The sequence below is a fragment of the Dasypus novemcinctus genome, chromosome 1, assembly GCF_030445035.2.
Source record: "Dasypus novemcinctus isolate mDasNov1 chromosome 1, mDasNov1.1.hap2, whole genome shotgun sequence".
Classification (NCBI taxonomy): Eukaryota; Metazoa; Chordata; class Mammalia; order Cingulata; family Dasypodidae; genus Dasypus; species Dasypus novemcinctus.
This window is the reverse complement of record NC_080673.1, coordinates 33,481,856-33,508,101: the sequence shown is the minus strand read 5'-3', so window position 1 is coordinate 33,508,101 and position 26,246 is coordinate 33,481,856. Positions and strand designations below refer to the sequence as shown.

The window sequence follows — 26,246 nt, the reverse complement described above, 5'->3', positions numbered from 1 at the left end:
TGAGCTCCTTGATAACACTATCCAAAAATTTGGAGGAAGGTTAAATTACTCTGCGTGAGAAGTAGTAAAAGGATGGAGGTTGAGGACAGGCCCACAGCTAAGAAACTCCATAGCCATGGAAGGAAGAATGGTGAGTCGCACTTAGCATTGCCGCCAGAGACTTTATGTGAAGCATCAGTCTAAAGAGAATGGTTATGATAATTTGAATGGAAATATAAATGCTTTTTTCTCTCACCCCTTTAAAATTGTTAGCCACTGAAATTATTTTTAGGAATAATGAAAATGCGCTAAGGTCTCTGCCAAGGTTAGTTCAAGACCAAAGCAGGCAACTCTCAGAGACAGTGGGATAGCTGGGCTGCACTGCCCCAGCATGTTTACTTGTTTCTCTTTGGGCACATTTTTCAAGAGGGATTTAATATAGGTTTTTCTATATATGAGTACTATTATAGAATAATTTAATACTAGTCTTAAGGATATGGTTCCACGATAAACGACAGTGTAAAAAAATTTTTTTTGCTACTTCTTTAGGTTCTGCTTTGACTTCTCCAAGATTTTTCCTATAAACATCACTTACTGGTCCCTCACCCTTCTCCTTGTCTTCCTGAGTCCTATATGATTTGATCAGGCAAGGCATTCATCTATGATGGGGTGATGGACAAGCTGTGGTGGGTAACCTAGAGAGAAACTTTGGAGTGCCACTGAGTTATCCACAGAGGATGATAGGGCCTGGCACTATGTATCAGATCCTAAACAGGTTAGGAGAATGTGCATGTAGGAGAGCGGGGATCATTGTGGAGTGAAGAGGGAAAGACAATTCATTGACATAATAAATATATTAAGGATAATAAAGACCAGGCTTCCCACTGCCAGAGAAGGGAGAGAGAGAAATGAAAAAAAATTAGACTGCATCTTGCGGTGTTGGATAGGATTCATAATCAAACTCATAATTTCAATATAGAGAAATAGATAAATATAGATGTAAATGTGTGTACGTATGAATAAGTATATGATAACTAGTCTGTCAACTGAGAGGGCCTAGGATCAGTGAAACCCCGGTATCAGTGAGGATAGAACCCAAATCTTGTCTTCGAAGTACCATTCTACTCTAAAAGGAACCAAAACTTCTCAGAGAAATTACTATTTCCAGTGCTATGTCAGAGGAAATATATGATGATTCTGAGACATCTTTTTGTGTCAGAAAGCAAGGAAGTGCTCCAAGAACACAAAGGGTAAATGTCAAGAGTTCCCACTGACAGAATCTGGGACAATTTGAGCATGTAAATAAATGATGATTATTAACAGAGTGCAAACCATTGACTAAAATGGAAATCATGATTCCATCTGATAGGAATAAGTTGAAAATTTGATGAGGAGAATTTTTATATTGTTTCAAAGAATCCCCTTATTACAAATGGGGGAAAAAAGTAACTTTGCGATGGAAAAGTCAGACAACCCAGCTTCAAGAACATTCAACAAACAATTGGCCTGTCATTTTTAAAGTGTTAACATTATGAAAGATAAGAAAAGACTTAGAAACTGTTCTAGATCGAAGGAAACTAAAGAATGGTGAAAATTAAAGGCAACAGTTGACTCTGAACTAGATCCTGTACTATAAAGGGCATTTGGGGGCAATACTTAGAACTCTAACACAGAGCTGAATGGGTTACAAGATTGAAATGGTAGTAATGTGTCGATATTAATTTTCTGATTTTGATGATTGTAGCGTGGTTATGTAGAAGAACATTCTTGTTATAAATACTAAAGTATTTCAGGACAATGGATCATCAGGTCAGGAACTTATTCTCAAATGGCTCAATGAGGAAAAGTTCTTTATACCATATTTGCAACTTCTCTGTAAGTTTGAAATCTTTTAAAATTTTTAAAAATTGATTTAGAAATGCCATTTTCTATTTAAGATTTCTAATATACCTGTTGAATCATAATGTTATGAAAATGTTGGATTAATTTCATGATACAATCACTGAAGAGTTATATCTGCCTCTAAATATAACTTTTTTAAAGGAGGTACCAGAGATTGAACCCAGGACCTCATGCATACGAAGTGGACACTCAACCACTAAGCTACACCCGCTCCACTGGAGAAGAATTTTTAAGATAGCAGCATGAAAACACAGGCAGGTGTGTCTAGTTCAAATATCATCAAACAGTATCTGTGGCTGGAAGCTAACAAATTCACCTAAGAATTGGTATTAGTAAGGCTTCTCCAGGGAAACAGAACTGACAGTGGAGATTATAGATATAGATTAAATATAGATATAGATATAAAGTATTATGTAAAAATGAGGTTTATTATAGGAATTGGCTCATGTGACTGTGGGGATGGGCAAGTCAAAGTACATAGGGTAGGCTGCAAGCTGAGAACTCCAAAGAAGTTTTTCAATGAAATCCCCAGGAGAACCTGGCTGGCTGGTTGAAGTAGAGGTGGAAATTCTTCCTTCTGACTGCTGAAATCATCAGCCTCCTTTTAAAGCCTTCAACTGATTGAATGAGATGCCTCTCATTGCTGAGGGTAGTCTCCTTAGTTGACTATAGTGTCATCAGCCATAGATAAGATCAACTTACTGATGATTTAAATCCATTAAGGATCCTCACAATTATATTCAGGCCAGTGCTTGTTTGACCAGTTGTTTAACTGGACACCATAGCCTAGTCAGGTTGACACATAAATTGAACTTAACCATTATAGAATTTTTCTGAAAACGTTGATTTTTAAAGACTTGTTGAAAATAAAAACATCAAAAGTCAGTCTCAGGAAATGGATGTGGCTCAAGTGATAAGGCCTCTACCTACCACATAGAAGGACCTGGGTTTGATCCCTGGGGACTCCTGGTAAAAAAGAAGAGAAAGTGTGCCTGCCTGTGTGGCGAGCCAGTGTCTGCGTGGCAAGCCAAGTGCCCACGCAGTGAGCCAAGTGCCCAGGCAGTGAGCAGAGTGCCCACGTGGGTGCCCATGTGCAGAGCCAAGTGCCCGCACAAGTACCTTTGTGGCGATATGAGTGCCCACACAGTGAGCCAGTGCCCAGGCAGGTGAGTCCACAGCAAGATGATGGCGCAACAAAGGAGAGACAAAGGGGAAAGTCAAGGTAAAGGACAGCAGAGACCAGAAACTGAGGTGGTGCAATTGACAGGGAACTTCTCTCCACATCAGAGATCTCCAGGATCGAAACCCAGTGAATCCTAGGGGAGAAAGACGAGAAGAGAGGACAAAAAGAGAAATAGATAAAGAAGATCACACAGCGAATGGACACAGACAGCAAAAAGCAGGGAGGGGCAAAGGGGTAGGAAAAAAATCAGTCTCAAAACAGATTATTTATATGTACGTGTGAGAGCTCTGAAATGTATGATGTTCCACCATTAATGTCCTATGGTATCAAATCCTTTGTTTTGATTTTGTTTTAATCAGTTGGTTGAAAAATGATTGATAAATAATTTTAAAATACTTTCACATATAAGAATACTATTTACAATGCAGCTTATTATTGCAAATATTATTGATTATTTCCTTCATCAAATTATGTGCTCTAAAACAACCAATATAGATGGATTGTTTCCCTATGAGAAAGTTGTTTTTCCTATTATTAAAAAGTTGCATTTATTATTTTCCTATGTTGATAATAGACCTTAAATATGTTTTTACATAATAAGCTATTTATTAACTGTTCAACTATTCTGTTTTTATTCTGGTAAGAATAATGAGTATTATATTTCGGTTCTTTGAAACTGTGTAAACTTGAGATTAAAAATGGCATAGTTACTCCAAAGTCAGACTAGGATGGCCATGTAGAATGTTACTGTTTTCATTTTTTAGGTTGCTCAAAGCAAGTACAATGAAATGGGTTGAGTTAAATAATGGCAATTTATTCACTCACAGTTTTGAGACTGGCAAAATGTCCAAATCATGGCATTATCAAAGTGATACTTTCTTCCTGAAGACCAACTGCCGCAATCCTTGGCTCCTCTGTCACAGGACAAGGCACTTGGCAGGGTCTGTCTGTCTCTCTCTCCTTTTCCAGGTTTCGTTGATTTCAGCTTCTGCTTCCTTCGGCTGTCTTTCTCTGTGTTTGAATTTCATTCTCTTATAAAGGACTCCTAATAGGATTAAGACCCAATCTGATGGAGGTGGGTCACACCTTAACTGAAGTAACCTCATCAAAAGGTCCTACTTAAAATGGGTAACCCACAGTAATGGATTAGATTTAAGAACATGTTTCTCTGGAGTATATACAACTTCAAACCACCACAGTTATCAAGTATTTGTACATTTCAGTTATTTTTAAAGCTTTAAGAAAAAGGCACTTCCTCTAAGTTTTATTGCACAAACTTTTTATATGTTTATGGGACAATTCTACTCCTTGAATTTATATCACTAATTTTTCTATTAACAAATAACTTGCAGGATCCCTAACCAGAATACAAATAAATAATAATAGGGAATTTGTTTACACTGAGTTTTCTTTCTTATGGGGAAGAGAAGATTAAAATACTCAAAACAATTCAAGAACCAATAAGTGAGGAAATTTAACTAATTGGCATAGATTGAAGGTCTAGTAGGGAGACCGTGGGGGGGGGATGCTTTCTGAATTCCCAAAGTTCTTACAGCCCTCCTCATTCTACTCAATGGTTATTTATAGAGACATAAACATAAAAAGTCAGATGATATTTCAAAACTCTAATTTTAAAAATGTTTCTTGGTACTCAGAATACATTCTTCTCTTCATACTTGGTTACAGATAGTGACTAATTGTCCCTCAAAAACTTTAAAAAAAAAAAATATCTCTCTAGTAGGAGTAGAGTCTCATCTAGCTGCAAGCCAATATAGTCTGAGTCAGAAATTCCCGCAATGCTGGAGCCTGGTTTTGGAGGGAAAGTGATGGTGATGAGGAAAGAATTCCACAAATTGGGGAAGGGATGAAGAAACAGAATGTGGCCTCTGGAATGAAGACGGGTCTTGAGAAGTCTCAGTGGTGGTGTGTGGAACTGGGTGATGGTCTGAGTTAGAAAGTTCATGAGGTTTGAAGCTTTGGGGAAATGATGAAAGTAAAAGCAAATGAGCCATATTCTGCCTTGTACCTTATCACATCCCCAGACTGTCCCAGTAATGGCTTCCAGCTTCTCAAGCCATTTCAGCAAATTCTGCCTAGGCTGCCTCAAATCATACCTCAAATGTGTCCATTTTTCTTATCTCCACTGGTAACACCCTAGACTAAGCCACCTCGAATACTACAAATTATCCTAGCTGGCAGCCCAGCTTTCACCCTTATCCCCCTAGTCCCTAGTCACTGACACCTGACCTCCAGTAGCCGGAGTAATCTTACTAAAGATGTATGTCTCCCAAGAGGTCTCTTGGATTAAAATCCTTCATTGGTTTTCTTTGCATTAAAAAAAAAATCCAAACTCCTTAACTTGGCCTGTGGATACTTCTCTACCTAGTCAGCCTCAGCTCATATCACCCATCCCTGCTCACCATGCTCTGAAACAGCAAGCTTTTTCCAATTCCGGAATCCTCTACTGGAAGCTCTTCAATACTGCTTTAACCACCACCACTTCCCCACTTCCACCTCCCCCACTTCAATTGGTCATTTCTTTTCTTTTCATCCTTTAGGTTCCAGCTTAAATAGCACATTTTTTTGTAGAAGTCCCCACTATCATTTGTATAAAGCCCTGGCGCTGAATTATGCTGCATTATAGCACCAGTTTTCTTTCTTTATGCATCTCTCATAATTTATAACTATTTGTTGACTTGTTTGATGTGTCTTCCCTGCTAGACAGTAAAATCCATAGAGGCAGGAATCCTGTTTCACTCTATGTTGAATGCATAATATCTTGCACAGATCTGCACTCATAGGAACTATCCAACAAATGAATGAACCAGTGGCACATGCTTTCCTGTTACTCTCTTTGTCTTCTTCTACCTTTCATATCAGACTAGCCTTGATCCTGAGCTAATATTAAGAATGTAGTTAATTCCTGATTTTTAAACTGATTGCTGATTTTTTTTTAAGGAGAAGAGAGGAATTGAACTGAACTGTAAAGGATGGGTAGACAACTCATAGAAAAAGAGGAATGGGGAGGACACATCAAGTAGAAAACAGTATAAGTAAAGGCAAAGAAAAGGAAATCTGGGAATTCTATAGAGACATGGAAAAGAACATTATACTTGGAGTGGAAGTTCTTAGAAAATAGTTGGAGATGGGCTCGTAACTAAAGTGAGGCTACCATACAGAAGGCTGTATGTACAACAATGAGATGGCAAAATGTTTGTCAAACATCAGGGGGAGAACCACTTTTTGCCATGCCTGTGTATTAACTTCTTCAATTACTGTGTCCTGTCTTCTCCTTTCATCACAGTTACTCATGGAAGTGAACATGATGTCAAGTGCTCCCTTGGCTATTTCCCCTGTGGGAATATTACAAAGTGCTTGCCTCAACTCCTTCACTGTAATGGTGTGGATGACTGTGGGAATCAGGCTGATGAGGACAACTGTGGTGAGTGAAGCCACCTGCATTCACAGCAGGAGGAAGGGGCAAAAAGGACAGAAGGTGATGTTGCTGAGACCTCTCATAACAAAAAGGGAAACCAAAAATGAGAAACCTGAAATGAAATGCAACATATGTTACCTAAGGAAATCTTACATTTATTTCATTAGCTCAAAATATCCATTCTTTGCTACGTAATGTGTCAAGCCAATGTCTCAAGAAAGTAGTTATTGCATATATAGTAAGTAGTTTAACCCAGCAAGACTACCCCGTTAGTCTCTAGGAGGAGATTCCTGTAGACCTGGAGAGCAGACTGCTGGGATTTGAACCCAGATGCAACAAAGACCAATGAAGTAACCTCTGTGCTTAAGTTCCTTCATTTGTAAAACGTTTTGATAACTGTTCCTATTTTAGGAGAATTTGTGAAGATTAAACGTAAGGGGCTAGAAGAGTGCCTGCCCTATAGTAGGTGTCGTATAAGTGGTAGGTGCTATTATTCTTTCTGACCTATTGCTTGCTAGAGTTGAGGAGGAAACTGAGGCCTCCTAAAAAAGAAAAACAATGTCTAGGTACAGATAACCTATTATTTAACCAATAACCACACTTATGACTTTGAAAGTCAACAAGTAGGGCTTCCAGCCAATTAGAGCATCTTGGAAAACTAGGCTTTCAGTTAGGATTTTGTTCAAATTCCTAAAGCCTTGAAAATATAGATTTATAAAAGAACATGGACTGCCTAGCTCTAGCTCACCATAGAAAAGAAGAGCTTTCATTAATAATGTAAACTAATAAGATGTATCACTCATGGAGAAATAAAGTACTATTTTTGGAGAGCAAAAACATGTATGGCTATGTTAGCATTTGAAGTGCTACCTAATTAATATACTAAAGAGATCTTGCTTTTATCACTGCCTCAAGTGATAGCAGGTGTTTTCAGGCACCACCTTGAGGAAATTAAACTTTTCAGTTTGGAGTGCAGACTCTAGGTTGAGGTGATAACTCTAGCATAACCAAGCTAACTAAACTGGTAAGCTTAGGATACATTTGATTTGGTTGGCCATAAATATGTGTTTTCTTCTTTTTAAAAAATGTGTAACTTCTTGTTAATATAACTAAATACTAAATAAATTTTTAAAAAAACAAAATTAGAAGATAAAACAATGTTCTACCCACTACCAACCACTTTCCTCTCAACCTGCTGGCAATCCCAATAGGGAGGCTTAGACAGAGTGACATGATTGCTTCCTACTAGCAACCAACTGAAATGGCAGCCAGAAGGAGGAAAAGGAACCTGGTAGTAGCAGCTAATTCACCACCAAAGTAATTTCTCATACTACTTACAGTAAAAACGTTTGGAAACTCTTGCTTTAGCGCTAAGTTTAAAGATGCCAAGTAACAAAATAACAATCCCTAAGGTAATCCTTAAGGTCATGCAAATTTCTCAGGATTTATCAATCAGCAAATTCACATGGAGGCAATATGGGGTTTAGAGATTAGACTTGGAAGCCAGAGAAATTTGGATTTAAATTCTGGCCAGAAGGGGATAAAATGGCTGATTTCTTATCTATAAAATGGGAATAAGAGTATCTGTGTCTTTGGGTTGTTAAATGGTTCAGTGAGATAGCGTACCTAAGATGCTCAGCAGAATACATGACATATAATTAGTGCTCAAATGTTAGTTAGTATACCAGTTAGCTATGGTTATATAATAAATATAGTGGCTTAACAAATAACCTCTTATTTAGTTCACAGTTATGTAGTCAGCAATTTAGGCTGGGCTCAGTTCAAATCATCTGGTCAGTTTTCATGCATCTGCAGTCATCTGCAGATCAGCTTTGTGATCCTGGACTGGGTGACTAAACTCTGATCCATGTGTTTTCTCATTCTCTAGTAGGCTAGCCCAAGCTTGTTCTCTTGATGGTAACCTGGCACCCAACCTTGAGAGTGGAAGCAGCATGCAAGTCCTCTTAACACCTAGGCTTAGAACTAGCACACTGCACCTCTACCATATCTTTGTCAAAGCACATCGCCAGCCCCATTTCAAGAGGTGGGACATAGACTTACCTCTTGATTGGTGATGAACAAGGTCCCTCTCCATTGGGCATGGATACAGGGAGGGCAATAACTGGAGCCATTTTTACAAAACTTGCTGCAGCTGTTATAATTCTTTTTCCAAGAAATGTCAGTATTAACTCTCAGTGACTCAGTTTCCTCGCCTTTATGACCACAAGGAAGTCCTGTCTGTTAAACATTTCAAATATTTCTAGGAAAACCATGAATTATGTGGTTACTTATTTTACTAAAACAGTAGCTGAAACCATAAGGAATAATATTTTTTCCGCACTGATTTTACAATTATATGTGGGAGGTACCTGTTTATATGTGTATCTTACTGAATCTGGGATACATAGGGAGTGAACAAGCTTTCTCACATCTTCCGAAATTGTACCTATCGTTTATTATTTGAGAAGTGTATTAGTCAGGATTTTTTAGGGAAACAAAACTGACAGGAGATGCCTGTAAATATTATGAGATTTTTATAAAAATTGTCTCACACGATTGTGGGGATGCAAAAGTCCAAATTCCATAGGGCAGGCTGCAAGCTGGGAACTTCAGTGAAGGTGTTCAATGAATTCCGTAGGTAAAGATGGCTGGCTGAATTAGAGAGGAAATTATTCTCCTCTGGCAGCTGAGATCATCTCTTCTTCCTTTGAAGACTTCATCTTTTTGGATGAGGCTTCTCTCATTGTTGAAGGCAATCTCCTCAGTTCATTATAGATATAATCAGCTATAGGTACAATCAGCTATAGGTACAATCAGCTTACTAACTTAAGTCCACAAAATGTCCTAAAGGTAACTATCAGGCCAGTGCTTGCTTGACCAAATGACCATCACCTGGCCAAGTTGATACATTTACATAACCATGACAGGAAGATAAATTATGTAGATTGCTATATTTGACCCTTCATATTGTTTATTACCCTGAATCCTGATGAATTTTAATAGAAAACAATATAACATTAGGAAAAACATTAAGACTTATTTCTTTATACTTTGAATTTGAATTCTGATGACAAGCAGGAGTTTAATTCTTGTGAAAACAGTACTTAACCAGAACACAAATCAGGATAGAAATGTACCTGAGTTTATCTAAAACTGTTTCTTCTTTTCCCACTGCTTTCATTTTCTGCTTAACTTTTTCTTCCTCCCAATGTTTCTTCTACTCTCTCTCTCAAGGTCTGTGGACTTTCTCTCTTTGTGTCATCACTTTCAAATGTCTCCCTACTCATTCTGAGTCTCTAACTTGACTCCTCTTTTACTCTATTCTCAGTTTACCTTTTTACTTCATGCCTGCTCTTTTTCTTCTTTTTCTTCTCTCTTTTAAACCAAGTCCAATACAATATTTGTAAATTAGAATTCAATTTTTATTAGCTAATTTCATGAATTTTATAAGCTAATTGATATAAGCAATTCCACATCTGTACCAAAAGAAAGAAAAAATATAAAAGCAGTTCCTTTAATTTCTATGTAAATCAATTCCTGCCATCCCCCATCCAGAATCAGTGATTCTTTTCTTAATGTCAATGGACTCTTTGAAACTCAAGAAAATCTTCAGTACATCTGTGGATCCCCTGAAAACTCTTTAAGTATTGTATATTTATGTACATGTGCGTTTTCAATAAGAATAGCACCCATAACTCTCACCTTTGCAAAAGCATTTGTAACTTTTAAAAGGCAAATAGCTTCCTAATCCCTGCCACTGACCAAAACAGAAATCTAGCAAACTCCTTAATCCCGTGGAATCAAATTCTCCCAATTAGCACTCACAAATTTACTAATATAAAATCATCATATGGCCCATAATTTTAAAAGGCAAATAAAATAATAACAACTTTTCCTAACTTAGTGGCATTTCCTTTTAAAATAGAAACCGTACAGAGTTGTAGTAAGACACTTCTACCAGTGATCAGATTTGGGCTCAGATCCTGCATGTGACTCATTCCATCTGTGGTTGCCTGGGGAAGTCACTAGATTTAGCTAAGTCCCAATTTTCTCATTTTGAAATGGGGGTAATAAGTTTGTTGTAAAGATTGAGTTACGTAAAATGTCACAATGCTTGCCATGTAAAAGACACTCATGGCGTGTGGATCAGATTATTGACTATCACACTTGACAGTTAACCCTGGAGTTCACACCTTTGCAATCCCATCCCAGAATTGTTCACATTTTAAAAAATAATAAATGATATATTTAAAGGAGTGTTAGATTTACAGAAAAATGATACCAAAAGTATAGGGAGTTTCCATATACCTGACCCCCCCCCACACACACACACAGTTTCCCCTATTATTAACATCCTACATTAGTGCAGTACATTTGTTACAATTGACAAACCAATGTTGAAGCAGTGCTACTAACCAAAGTCTATAGTTAGCATAATGGTTTACACTTTGTGCTGTACAGTTTTACAGGTTCTGACAAATGTATACTGCCATGTGCCATCATTGCAGTATCACACCAATTTCACTACCCTACCCTCACACATTTTCCCACATTAACAACATTCTTTATTAGTGTGATATATTTGTTACAATTGATGAGCACATGGAGGTGCAGTTAGTGTTGGGGTTTAAGATATATTTAGGGGATTTGAATCTCTGGACTGACAATGTGATAGCAAGGTCCTGAGCCTCAACAGACTCTAGCACCTACAATCTGATTCATTGGACTCACCACACTCAGCTAAGATGGAGTTGAAGAAGGACAACCACCACACCATGGAGCCTAGAGTGATTACAACTGAAAGTGGGAGGATTGCATCCAGCATCCATGTGGAATCTGAGCCTCCTCTTGACATAGAGGTGCAATGGACACAACCAATCCAATGTCCACATAGAAAAGGTGGCATTGGATTGGGAAAAGTGGACATGGTGGCTGATGGGTATGGGGAAAGGCAGGAAGAGATGAGAGGTGGAGGCATCTTTGGGACATGGAGCTGCCCTGGATGGTGCTTCAGGGGCAATCACCGGACATTGTAAATCCTCACAGGGCCCACTGGATGGAATGGGGGAGAGTATGGGCCATGATGTGGACCATTGACCATGAGGTGCAGAGGTGCCCAAAGATGTACTTACCAAATGCAATGGATGTGTCATGATGATGGGAATGAGTGTTGCTGGGGGGGGGAGAGGTGGGGTGGGGGTGGTGGGGTTGAATGGGACCTCATATATATATATTTTTTTTAATGTAATATTATTACAAAGTCAATAAATAAATAAATAAATAAATAAATAAACCACAATTGATGAGCACATATTGGAGCATTGCCAGTAAGTGTGGATTATAGTTTACATTATAATTTGCACTCCCTTCCACACAATTTTGTAAGTTATGACAAAATATATAGAAGTGGAATATTCTGGTCATGGGTTGAAGAATTCAAATTCTATTTACATGTACAAATAAATCCACAAAATATTGTCATCTGAAGATGAATAATATTTTATTTAATGAACTAATATTATTAAATATATAGGTGACATTTGAAAAGCAATTATCCTTAAAATAATTTCATTAGACAAAAAATTTTACACTGTTTTGAAACACCTTTAAAAACCATTGTTAATATTTGAAAACACCTACTTCCACTTTTGGAATTAATACCCTCTTTATTCACCATTGTCAACATTTTTGAATGTCCAAGTCCGGTTTAGGGAATATAGGGAAAATCTAATTCCCTCTTATGAAGAGATGTCTATGGAACAAATACTATTTCACAAACTGTTACTGTTAAGCAGCATTAAATATATTTGCAAACCCATAAAAATACCAATATCTTAACCTATACGTAAAAGAAAAGTCCACAGTTAAAATCACTTTTAAAGTGATCATTCACAGTTCAATATGATATTGTCAAACTTTAAAATCTTTTTTAATGGAAGGGGGAAGTTTTTTCCTAATCAGAGCTTTAAAAGTACCTTCTAAAACACAGATCCAAAAATCTCTTCCTTATTTTCTTAAGCTATTTAAACATTGACATTGATAATAATTATTAAAATAGAGAAATTCAGTCAAATGCAACTAGTAGAAACAAAATTTAGGGACATCACTAAAAAAAATAAAACACCATCAAGTAAATTAAACAGACTTCTCATTAAATGAACTACTTTTCAGTTATATTGAGCATTTAAACAAGTACTCTTACTTGAGCATTAAGCACCTTGTTTTCTTAAAAAAATGCATAAGGTAGTTTATAACTGAACACTTTACTAAGTATTAAAAAATGAAAATATCTCAGTACAAAGAGCTTAAGATTTCAAACCACTGAGCATTTTTCATGGACTGAGTGCAAGCAAAAGCATTAGATGTAAAAAATTTCAGTTGATTCACGGGAATCCCTTACTTTCTAAAATATATAGGAATATAGAACTTATAAAAATATACGTACCAAAAGTTATTATACCATTTTTATAACTTTGATCCTTACTGATAAACTTCAATATGGAAATGTACAGTTTTTCCTAAGTTACACCATTTGATATAAATCCCATATAATTTCCCCATGTTCTTTGCTGTGCATCACAAGACCATTTTTCATTTCTACTCAGAACTGTCACAGACCCCATCAAACAGAATAGAGGCCAAAAAATTTAAAACTCATCAGAGTAATGCTAGGTACAGCAATGACAAACCAAAAAAAAAAAGAGGGGCCTTTCAGTTTTACAGCTAAAACTCTCAGATACTTGGGAAAAGTAAGTCGGGGTAAATGCCAAGGGAACCTGACTACAAAAAGCTAAGGGCTCTCATTTCATAATCAAATGTGCTTATTTAAAACCGAGTGCTAGCTCAGTAGTGAAAGTGAAATAGTGAAATAGCATTAAATATTCAGGTGCTATTGAACAACTCACTATATCCAGATTTTCATTTAAAAGGAACTCTTCATTTCAAGATTAGAATTTCCTGATATTCCTTATTCTCTCGTATAAACAGATTTGTACAACGAGTGCTTCCCGTTGAGGTTATACTTAACCCAACCTCATCCTGTGTTGAAGGCAGGCTGAATTAATATACTGCAGAGACCCAAGTTCTGGTACCTCTTGAGCTCTGTAGCTTCTTTCTTTAAACATCCCTCACCAAATCTGCACTTTAGCATTCATGTCTACAAGTTTCCTGTAGAATCTGTTTCAACATCAGCATTTTGATAACTGACAGGGGAAATGGAAAACCCCTTCTAATACATCCCCAGATGTATTAGAATAGTGGTTTGAATAGTATCCCTCCAAAATTCGTGTCCAATCAGAACCTCAGAATGTAAACTTATTAGGAAATATGGTCTTTGCAAATGTAATTAATGTAACAATAGTGATAAGATCATACTGGATTAGGGTGGGTCCTAAATCCAATAAGAGTCCTTTTAAGAGACAAAAAAGGACACACAGAGACAAAGAAGAGAAACTGGCCATGTGAAGAGAGAGGCAGAGATTAGAGTTTTATCACAAGCCAAGGAATGCCAGAAGCCACCAGAAGCTGGAGAAGCCAGGAATAATTCTCCCCTATCAACTTTGGCATGACACTTTGATTTTGAATATCTGGCCTCCAGAACTAACAGAGTAAATTTCTCTTGTTCTACATCACCAGTTTTCTGGTAGTCTGTTAAGGTAGCCTTAGGAAACTAATACAGGCAACAGGGAATAAGAGAAGGGTCACCTTATCTCTGTGGCATTAAGTGACAGTAAGCACAACACAAAGTCTTGATCCAGATTAAAGCAATCCCGAGAGTCTGGTCTAGAAAGTTCTAGACCATTTCCAATGAGCTGCTTTTATGCATATGCATGTGACATAAAACCCCCTAAAGATGATTTCTCTTTGTTGTTCACATATAGTTCTGAGCTGTCTCAAACTTGAAGCACCTGCTTTTTTTCCAGGTCTTTCTTGAGTGCAATTTTGCTAACATCTCCTGCTTCCCTCCTCACAAATACATAGATAAAATTGAAATATCTGATAAAAAAAGAAAAGCTTTTAACAGCATGAAATTTAGGATCTCACAGCTTTATCGAGCAATTCATGAATCAGGCAGCCTCCCATCCAGAAAAGAGAGGGGAGCTACACCGAGAGGTAGAACAGGCAGGGTTGTATACACAGCCTTTCACTCACAATCAGCCAGGACGCTAGCAGTATAAAGGATTACACTGGCTGCATCAAGATACCAATCCTTATTTAGCTAACACCAAAACAAAGGGCCAGAATGCACAAGCTAAACTGGCGGGAGCTGACCATGACTGGTTGGCCTTAGGTTTTGAATTCTGGGGAAGCCCAGCACTCTAAGAAACTGGTACTAGTAGAATTTTGGTTTGCTGAAGTGGGTTTTAGCATGAATGGCTCCATCTTGGGTCCATACGCATTATTTAATATAAGCAGTGGGAGAATGTAAACTTTTGCCACCCTAGCAAAAACTGCCTCTGCTTATGAAAGCTTCTTTGGGAAGTCCTTGCAGATATAAATATCATTACACATAAAGTTTTCTATTTCACCTCCTTCCAAATTTTATCTTAAATGCTTTATCTTTCCCCATCGTCTTTAGTTGTCATTATTATTAATAACTTATTTAGAGATTTCTCTATTCAGCAGATATTTTAGGTTTTGAAAAGCAGCCTGTATTCTGGGTTAATCTGCGCATGACTATCTGTGCCACTTCCTTTTAACCTTCCTAGAAATATTTGCTTTCACTAGTGAGAGCTATAAAAAAATTAATAGCAGTTACTATTTTTTGAGTACTACTGTGCACCAAACATAGGGCTAATCCTTTAAATACATTAACTCGTTTCATTCTCACTATAAATTGGAGAGATTATCTTGTTAAATAAAAACTTGAGCAAAACTTGGCTAGATCTCAGAGAAGTTTATTGAATCAGTTCATGAAATGGGGAGATTCCAGTTGCCAAGAGATAGGGAGGAATTCTGAGCAAAGAGCGCAATGGGCCTTTATAGAAGAACAAGGAATACATTGGGAGGAAACTGTCATTGGTTATGGCAGATTACCTTGCCTAATATTATTTGTGCAGGCAGCTGCTTAGCAATGAGGAAGTTAGCTGGTGTATGAATAGCAATAGTTGAGCGGCTGGTTAAATTCTGTTTTCTTGGCGAGCCAGACATTTACAGGGAATAGAAACTTCAGATTTTAGGCTTGTTAATATGGGGCTAAGCACAGGGCCCCTCCAGTTGAGCCTACTAGATTTTATTTATCCATCTCCTTTCTACAGAGAAGAAAAAATAGAAACTCAGAGAGGTTACATTAACTTTTCTGACATTATGATTAGGTTGGAATTCAAACCCAAGTGTTTGGGTTGTTTTGTTTTGTTTTGTTTTGATTGGGTGGGGAGACAATGCCCATGCTACTAGTCATTATATGGAATTGCCCTCAAATAAATCTCTAATAGATTTAAATTTAGATTCCATAATGCCTACTCTTAAAATGTTGTAAGCATCTTATTGGGGGAAAAAAGGAAGGCATTCTTAATTTTCTTTTGAGAATAGAATATGTGATCAATTAGATGAACTTCCAACTTAAAAATGACAAGTGTAAAGTAAGAATAGTAAAATATATTTTTGTGATATCTGCTATATATAAGGCACCGTATTTTTTGTATATTATCTCACTTCATCTTCCTAACAATCCATGAAAAAGCACTGTTTTCTCTCCTTTAAAAATGGGAAAATTAAACACTGCATCACACAGGGTGGATATGAGAGGGTCAATCCACATACTCAGGTGAATAAGAAATATAAACCTTTATTTTTCTGTGGCCGAAGGTTATTTCTATTATGAGCCTCAGTTCTTTCAGGTGGTAGAAACTTAAACCAAGACAATTAAAGGTCTTACTTCCCTCCCTTAGGATGAACTGAGTTCAGCAGTCTCAGTGGGGTCAGCACACTGTGTGGAGGCTGCCAGGGACAGAGGACTTGGTTCTCAGCATCATCTGGAGATCACAGCATCTAATATACGTGGGTCCACCTGGTCCTCTGTCTTAGGTCACTGCTTTGTCTTTTCATGCCTGCCTGGGGCCCTGTCACATTCACCGCCTCTCCTGGCCACATCCACCGCCTCTCCTGGCCACATCCACAGCACTCTGGGGCTTACAGGAAACAACTTAGCTCCTCCTCATCCAGGCTGAGCCCCTGGAGAATTTTAAAGATCCTATTTAAGCCCATCTGCCCGTGTCCTTACAGCCATTTCCACTCTATCGCTCCCAGGTCAAGCCAGGGTGTGCAACAGCTCCGTGGGTCATTCCACATCTGTGGAGTTTTCTTATCAGCAGGTATCCTCTCCTGCTCTGAGTCCAGAAACCAGCATGGGGAAGGCATGGTTTCCCCTAGGTTCAGCTTAGAGGCAGGGAGGGAGAGAAGCCCTTTCCACTCTCCCTTTCTGGTCCAAGGTTCTTATCCATTCTGGAAAGAGCAAAGCCCAGTTCTTCATCTTTCTTATTTTTTCCAAATCTATTGATAATGACTCAGCCTAGACTTTTGAAACCTAATGTCAAGAATTTGACTCGTTTTTTTATCTACAGATTTTATCCCTTCTCTGAGGCAATGAAAGTAGAAAACTCTAACTGCCTAGGATAGGAAAAAGGGCAGGTAGTACAAGGAATTCAAGAGAAGAAATACTTTGTCAATTCCTTAGAAAATTTCCTGACATTGGCTAGGAATTTACTAATCCGTAAGAATTAAAAGAATGGTATAGATTTATGGGTGTGATTATGGCACTCTGCATTTTTAAGTAGGATTGTATTAGTCAGGGTTCTCTAGGGAAACAGAATCAACAAGAGATATCTGTCAAAGTCTGCAATTTTATAAAAATCTCTCACATACCTGAGGAGATGCACAAGTCCAGGTTCCGCAGGCAGGTTGCAGCCAGGGGCTCCAATGAAAGTCCAGTGAAGGTTCTTGATGAGTTCTGGGAGACTTTGGCTGTCCAAAGACAAGCTGGGAAATTCTCACTCAATGCTGGAATCACTACCCCTTTTAAGGCATTCATCTGATTGGATAAAGCATCACTCATTACTGATGGCAATCTCCCTGATGGACGTAATCGTAATCAGCTATCTATGATTTACCACTGCAATAAAGTCAAAGGTGACTTAAGTCCATAAATGCTCTTGTATTATAGTTAGCCCAGTGCTTCTTGACCAAACAACTGGGCACAAATACCTGGCCAAGTTGATACAATAGCCTAACCACGACAAGGATTATAAGAATGTTTGAAACATATTCAAGGACTCCTTTAATTTTTAATTGGTTGTGCATTTAAAATTCTAGAACACTGAATATTCTATTATTTCCTAAATACAGCTTTTTATGCAACTATTAGAATGATTACAACACCAGAGAGTTTAGTGTAGAACTTAGATGTTCTCATTTTGGAATAGTCCATTAAAGTTGGTAGTTTATCTTTTTAAGGTTAAAAACCCATGAGGGAAAGTGCTATGTGTCATAAATATGTGATTTGATATACAATCATGTGTTGTATATTCATTATTATCAAAATAACATTGCAAATACCTAAGTAGTTGTACCCTTGGCTTTCCTAAAAATGCAGACCTAGTTATAACCTCATATATGTTTATCTGTGTTTATCCAACAAGGCTTAAGTAATATTTGGGCTACCTTCAAAAGGACTTTCATCTTAGAACACCTCCTACTAGATAGGACATACAAGGCAGTTTATTAGCCACAATTTCTTTAAAAAGATATCCCAGATAATGAATGTCAAGCCCCTAACTTTTTTTTTTCCACAAAGTTAGCTCCAAAGATACAGAGTCCAGAAAGAGCTGCATGCATTCTGTCCAGCAAACTCAAGAAGGAAAGCAGATGTGGCTCAAGCAATTGGGCTCCCGTCTACCATGTGGAGGGTCCTGGGTTTGGATCCCGGGGCCCCTGGTGACGGCAAACTGGACCCCACTGCCGGCTGATGCAACAAGATGATGCAACAAAAAAAAAAAAAAAAAAGAGAAAAGACAATGACAGACACAAAAAACCAAGGAGCTGAGCTGTCTTAAGCAATAGAGTGTCTCTCTCCTACATTGGAGGCCCCAGGATCTGTTCCTGGTGCCTCCTGGAAAAAGGACAAGCAGACACAGAAGAACGCACAGTACATGGACACAGACAGCCGAAAGCGAGCGTGGGTGGCAAGGGTGGGGGGGAGGGGAGAATAAATAAAATAAATCTTTAGAAATTAAAAACTCAAGGAGGCACCACAAAACTAATTTGATGAATTGCTCTATCTGGCCAGGGTGCATCCCCTGGTTTACTCTAATGACCCCAGGTGCCTCTACTCTTGGGGATCATTACTTTCTGAGAAAAAGGTGTTCCACTGTTTCCCAAGAGAGGGTGCTGAAATTTAAGTGAATATGTGAGAATCAGGAATGCTCTGAGGACTATCTGCTACAGAGTTACCTGGGGCAGGGGGAACGACTGGTTAAAGATGCTGAGTTTTTAGTCTGGCCTCCAGTAATTCCAATCCAGTAGGTTGCAGTGGGGCTTAGAAATCTGCGTTTCTGGAAACGGACTTTGGCCCAGTGGTTAGGGCGGCCGTCTACCACATGGGAGGTCCGCGGTTCAAACCCCGGGCCTCCTTGACCCGTGTGGAGCTGGCCCATGCGCAGTGCTGATGCGCGCAAGGAGTGCCTTGCCACACAAGGGTGTCCCCCGCGTGGGGGAGCCCCACGCGCAAGAGGTGCGCCCCTGAGGAAAGCCGCCCAGCGTGAAAAAAAGAAAGTGCAGCCTGCCCAGGAATGGCGCCGCCCACACTTCCTGTACCGCTGACGACAACAGAAGCGGACAAAGAAACAAGACGCAGCAAATAGACACCAAGAACAGACAACCAGGGGAGGGGGGGAAATTAAATAAATAAATAAATCTTTAAAAAAAAAAAAAAAAGAAATCTGCATTTCTAAAAAAATACCCCAGGTGAATATCAAGTCTGTTAAAGTACTTAAATGATTCACTACTCAAAGGAGACAATTTTATTACTTAATTTCAGAACATCTGGAAAATGACTAATTTTCCTAAGTAGAGATTTTCCAAATTTAGCAGGCATTAGATCACCTGGAGATCTTTCTAAAACACAGATTGCTGGACCCCACCTGCAGAGGTTCTGATTCAGTACTCAAAATTTGCTTTTCTTTAAGTTCCCAGGTGATTCTGATGCTAGACAAATGTTCCTTCTTATACAAATGTTAAAAGAAACACGTTTGAAAATGTATTAATAGGTGTCATATAATAAGGTTTAAACAAAATTAAAGATATGTCTTTAATGCAGGAGTCCTCATTTCATCCTACTAGCATATATTATTAATTTCTAAGAGGGATATAGTTATATCATTTTTTAAACATATTTACCACAGAACTCTCTACTCAAGGAGAATCCTGGGAAACATTAAGGAAAGCTTGACTTGGCATCATGACTTGGGCCTTTCCCATCACCATCCAGACCTCATCCCTTGCTTCCCAAAGCCAATGCCAGAAGAATCAGACAACATTGGAGAAGTGAGATGCAGATCCAGAGCTCAAATCCATGTGCCTATTCCACTTTCCCACAAAACTAAATAATAGTAATAACTTGGTACTAATTAAATATTTTAGCATCTTATACATTTTATACACTGTACAAGAGCTAGTGAGAGTCATGTATTAACTATATTAAAAGTACCTTAGAGTCAAGGTGAAGCGCAGCAGAGAGACCAGAAACCGAGGTGGTGCAATTGACAGGGAACCTCTCTGCACATCAGAGGTCCCAGGATCGAATCCTGGTAAATCCTAGAGAAGAAAGACAAGAAAAGAAGACAAAAAGAGAAATAGATACAGAAGATCACACAGCAAATGGACAAAGACAGCAAAAACAGTAGGGCGAGGGTGGAGGAAGGGGAAAAATGAATCTTAAAAAATTGTACCTTAGGTAAATAAACCTCTGTACTCATAAAAGCACCTTAATATTAGCTGAGGTATATAAAAATACGTACGTTAATGGGAAGCAGACTTGGCTCAACAGATAGAGCGTCTGCCTACCACATGGGAGGTCTCAGGGTTCAAACCCAGGGCCTCCTGACCTGTGTGGTGAAGTTGGCCCACACGCAGTGCTGATGCACGCAAGGAGCGTCATGCCACACAGGGGTGTCCCCCTCGTAGGGGAGCCCCACGCGCAAGGAGTATGTCTCGTAAGGAGAGCTGTCCCATGCAAAAGAAAGTCCATCCTGCCCACGAGTGGCGCCGCACACACGGAGAGCTGATGCAGCAAGATGACGCAACAAAAAGAGATGCAGATTCCCAGTGCTGCTGACAAGAATACAAGCAGACACAGAAGAACACACAGTGAATGGACACAGAGAGTGGACAACTGGGGGAGGGGGATTAATAAAAATAAATCTTAAAAAAAAAAATACATAGTTTAAGTACATGATTTCCTACCATACTCTGCTAAGACAATAAACTCCATACATAAATAAACATAATATAAAGCAGATCACAATTAGTGTCAGCAGAGAGAAACAAGCAAAGTTCCTTTAAATTGGGTACCACCTGCATTTATCTTATCTGATTGTCTTGGGCTACCCATTTGTCAAACATCAGTAATTTTACCAAAGAAAAGAGATATGCTTCATCTGAGTGACAGGATTTTTCTGTTACAAAATCTAGCTGTCTTCCACGGAGGTGTGAGACGGGTTCTGGTTAATTTGGGCAAATCCCAAAGTTTGCTTCTAAAATTTGTTCTAAGAATCACCTACTGATTCTTATTGAAAATACAAGTCCCCACACATCATTCTGACCAAGTAAATCACAATCTCCAGTGGAAGACCCTGGAAGTCTGTGTGTGACAAGTGTTCACTTAGCAAATTTTATCTTAATGTAAGGGAAACTGGATTTTCTTTGAAGTGTCTTTGTGAATGGAGCCCCATTAATTCATTCAGTCAGTGAATGTTTTTTGACCTCATGCAGCATGCAAGCCAGGATTTTTCTTAATCTATGTCATTAATTTTTTATTCAAACACAATTACACCCTCATTTTTAGTTCAAAAATATTTTTATTAAAATATATATATATTTAATTTATGCTAGTCATACAACATCACCGATACATTCTGGAAACCAGGTCCCCTAACACAATATTCTCCTAATACAGTTCGCTTTATACTACTCTATGGTGCCTTTTGGAAAATCAGAGAATCAAATTTTAGTGGGATAGATACTAAAGTACAATCAAATGAAAAACTGTTTAAGGACTGTTCGGGTCCTTAAAATATGAAGGATATTAAAATTTAGAAACACATACCATGAACTGTTTTCTTAAAAAAGGCTAACTTTCCAATGTTGCAATTTTGGCTACTTTCCATACATTCTATATTCTTGGATTTGTTAGGCTAAAATGATGCGATTAGGCTATATACAAGGTATCCCTTAAAACAGAGAAAGGATAAAAGAGTGATGGTGAGAGATAGAGATAAAGGATTAGGGAAGGGCACAAAGCCCATGATTTTAAGCACTGCACTATTTGTGGTAAAAATATAATAAGGTGAAATAGTCCATTTGTAAAATCACAGTTAAATATAGGGCCTGCTTAAGAACCAGACTGAAAGAAAATCAACATCTACTGGCAGTTACCCAACCTCCTCATATCATGAGTTTCATGGCAGCAGTAAAATTCTACCCATAAAGAACAGTACTGTGTTCTGGAATTCTGTTACCTCACCTAATTTCCATTGCTGTTTTCTAAGATATAGGTTTATGTGTCAGTAACATGAACAGGAACATAAGGTATGCACCTCCTCTCAGAAGATGAAACAAGGGACTGCCAACCTGCAGGGTTAAATAATTCAGATTCTTGTAAACCCACTTGTCACCATTGCTCTGTAGATACAGAACAAACTTGTACATATTTAAAAGGACAAACAATGTCTCAACATATCCAGAGCTAAATGACTTACCTTACTTATATGCTTTATTTGTAACATTTGTAAATACATAATGATTTATAACATTCATAAGAAAATTAATTTATGTGGTAAAAATTTTAGTAATACTTTAATTGTTGGCAATACTGTCATTTCCTCCATGAATAAAAATACTCATGAACTTAAATTTCAGTTCATAATTGTTTCTACTGTAATTTAAATGAATTTTTTCAAAATTCACACAATTCTGATGTAAGAGCAGCAAGACGGAAGGGAGACAGACAACAGAAAAAATAGGTAACAAATAGTAATAGCTAATATTTAAAGCCAATGTCATACAAAAGTTGGAATTCTATAGGTAGACTATAAACTGATTAGATCATTTCTTGGCCAGTATGTAACAGACTGGAAAGAAAATATAAAACTAATTTTATAATTTGAATTCTTCAATTATTTTTAATAATTTTCTTTCTTAGTCAAATAACATCCTCAGAATCTGTTTTTCTACCTGTAAATAGAAATGAAATAAAGTTATTATGAGGATTAAAACATAATAAATTAGTATAATATAGCAAGTACTTGCTAAATATTAGTTATCTCAGTTCCAAGTGTTAATATTCAACTTCTCTGTTAAGATTTGATGGGGAAATCCCTCACAGAATTCTCTCCTCATATATCTAATGATATAAACCAATTCCTAAAAAGTAAAAACTAGCCCCCACCCCCTGCCAAAAGAAAAGTCAACAAACTCAGTTACCCCAGGAAAGCAGAATGGGGGACAATCCAAAACCAAAAACTTGAAAACCTGACAGCCAAGGAAACAAATAGATAACTGAATGCTTTGTAAGACTCCTGGCCCTGTCCTCAGAACCATACAGAAGACACAGGAAAATGCAGAAAAGTGTCACCAGCATTTCTGTAGGGAGATCACCAAACCAAACTACACTGAAACTCATAGCTTCAGCAATAATGAGCCCCTTTTTTCTCCCTCGTGAGCATCCACCTAAGCTCCCCAAATTAACAAATGCCTGGCCATATTTAAGCCATATTTTAATCCATTAATTCAATCACTTCTGTATCCATCAGAGGTAATTCAAGAAACAAAAACCACCCCAGTTACACTGAAAGGAAAGGAACTAATTCAGGGAATTAAACCCTTGCAAAATTCTCAGAAGAGGAGTCAGCAGTGCCTTCATTAGAGCTACTGAATCCAAGAACAGAGCTCCATAGCTACAATCCAGAAATTGAGACAGCTTCTGCACCACCACTGCCAGTCCTGCTGTCCCTACCACTGCCACAGTTATTAACACTTACAACTCTATTTTCAACATAGTAGCAAGAAAATTACCTGTACTTCCCTCCTGGCAACCAAAGCCCATGTAAGTACATCCAAATCCTGGCTCCAAAGGAGGTGAAGAATACCATTCTAAGCTTTTCAGTCTCTGCTCTATGGGAATGCAACAATAAAGGGGAATGAAATAGAAGATGAATGAGACAGTCTACATAATCTATGACGGTTATAAAATACCATAGCCATGTCACCCATAAGCTATTCTTCTCATGACTTGACATCCATTTGCATTTGTCTCTCAACTTCACTTAGCCTAGACCAACTGGTTTCAGTCAACAGCCGCACAAACTACTGCTTGAACTGGCATACGGAATCCAGAAACTCTGGTAGGAAAATCATATTAATTAGATTTATATCTATTAAATCTTAAGTTACATTCCTTCCTCCTGGTCAAGTACTCTTAAAATCCAGTCCAGCTAAAAAATTCTTGGGTGGCTGCTTATACAAAATAGGAAACCTTTTGGTATGTCAATGTCTCTGTAGGACCAACTTGTACTTGTCTCCTGGTACATGCTTGGATCTGAGGCTAGTTATAGTAAGTTGGGAAGCAAAGAAGCATGGTAATGAAAGGACCTGAGGAGAATGGGAAAGTTATTTACCTCAAGTGAAGTAACTAGCATGTCTCCAAGCAAACTATATAGTACGTACCTCATCAGAGAGGGAAGAGGAGCTGCTTCTGCTGGCAAGAGAGGTTCCATGGGATGAGAATTTAGGGTACTCAGATTCAGCTGAACACATTCAAATGTCCAATTACAATTCACAGGGTCCCTCTCTTTCCAAGTCAATGTCCTAAAGTTCACCTAAAAACTAGGGCAATGAGAATTCGATCTATATTGTTATTTATAAACCCATTGGATCAGATTGTGATTTTGGCTACATTGGAGCGGAGGCCTCCAGAGATCAAAGGTTATTTTAGGATAGCCATGAAAGCTCCCTGGTTCTCTGTATTTGCTTTCAACTGATAATTTAAAATCCTGAGCTTGTAATTTTCTTTCTTTAATCTCTCCAGGGCAGCCATAAATTGCCATCCCACCCCACAAATCATGAAATTTTCCTTTTCATTCTAATGATTTATCACAGCAACCATTTTGCCAGAGTCTGGCCTTCTGATAGGCACTTCATTCCAGGAAAGTGATCATTTAAATAATCTTTTTTTGTCACTGTTTGCCACAAACCATGAATTCTATTTTTTTAATGGTAATAGAATTGCCATTATTTTCAAAACCAACCAGGTTAGATAACCAACCCAGTATTTCTATCCTTGAAAGTTTGTTATCTGCAACCCTTCTGGAAGGAGGATGCTGAACCATTCTAGTTTTTTCCCCCTTAAGAAAAAAGAGATTTCATCCAGGGAATAATGTGTTTATGGACTCACTGTAAGAGCTATAAAAGCAGGAGTCAGCAGCAGGAAACACATCACCGGAGGTGCAAGCCCAAGGTCAAGAAACATCTGCCACTGCTGCCACTGCTATTACTAATCATTGCTTGACATCTATGAAATGGAGACCTGAGACTGGCTCCTGTACCTGCCCTCCTCCCACTAGATTCCTTGAAGCGGGTATCTAGAAATGTCCAGTCTGCCACGAGAGCATCCAATTGATAGAAGCTTATCTATAACAAGAACCCTAGCTGCTTGGGGTGTGGTAAGCATATACCTAAGTTACAACTTCTAAAGACCAAGAAAGTACTCTAAAATGAGGATGGAATGGAGGAGGAGCAAACTTCCACAAAATCACCAGTCTTGATAAATTATTTTGGCTGCATATGCTTAGTCTTTCAAATTTCCTCTCCCCCCTCTCCCCGCATCCCTCCTATTTCTCTGGTTTGGATGTCATCCTCATGATGTTAGGGGTGGGGGGCACCTTGAACTGGTTCCTGGGTGTTCCGCGGCTTGTCTTTGCTGGTCTCTGGAGTGATGTCCCTGGTCCATCAAGTTACTGGATGCCCTTCTGGTGTCCCTTGCTGAAGTCTACAGTTGGTAAAATTGAGGTCCTTTAAGCTATCTCCCTCTGAACTGAGTTATCATTACACCTGTACCATTTTATGCTAGTATCACTTGCTACTTTTGTTAGCTTTGAAGTCTTCAGTAATTAAAAAAAAAAACAAAACACTTTAAAACTGAGAAATGCTAAAGGAAGGAGACTGTTATAAATACAATGTTTAAATTACTTATCTTTCCAATTTTCTTTTAGGAAGAGTTCTAAACAGAGGTCTAATTATACAAGTATGTATAGCATTTATGTTAAATTACCTTTCCTTTCCCAAATGTAATCTTCATGGAAGAAATAACGAGCAGTGGAAAAATTAGAAAATAACCTAGAGAATGGAAGAAATTGTACAAATTATGCTTAACCAGGTATAAGCATACTTCTTTCTGTTTGAGGAAACTTGATAGATTGTGGAGACTGTTAGATGTCGGGGTGAGACAATTGGGACTCAGAGACCAGCGACTGCAGG

At 38.2% G+C, this 26,246-nt stretch overlaps 1 protein-coding gene across 7 annotated transcripts in view; it reads left to right on the top strand.

The window, feature by feature from the left end:
• Positions 1–26,246, top strand: part of RXFP1 (relaxin family peptide receptor 1) — a 133,811-nt gene that overhangs the window by 47,417 nt on the left and 60,148 nt on the right. For 3 of the 7 annotated variants that reach the window (XR_011648462.1, XM_023586666.3, XM_023586668.3), the window contains exon 2: positions 6,369–6,506. The exons of 2 other annotated variants lie outside the window; for them this stretch is intronic. Coding sequence is in view for 3 of the 5 variants with exons in the window: in XM_023586666.3 (XP_023442434.1) it covers positions 6,369–6,506 (138 nt within the window). In the remaining 2 variants the exon portion in view is untranslated. Of the gene's footprint in view, positions 1–2,022; positions 2,140–6,368; positions 6,507–26,246 lie in introns of all 7 variants that reach the window. 2 more of the 7 variants (XR_011648464.1, XM_058277544.2) reach the window with 1 other exon arrangement.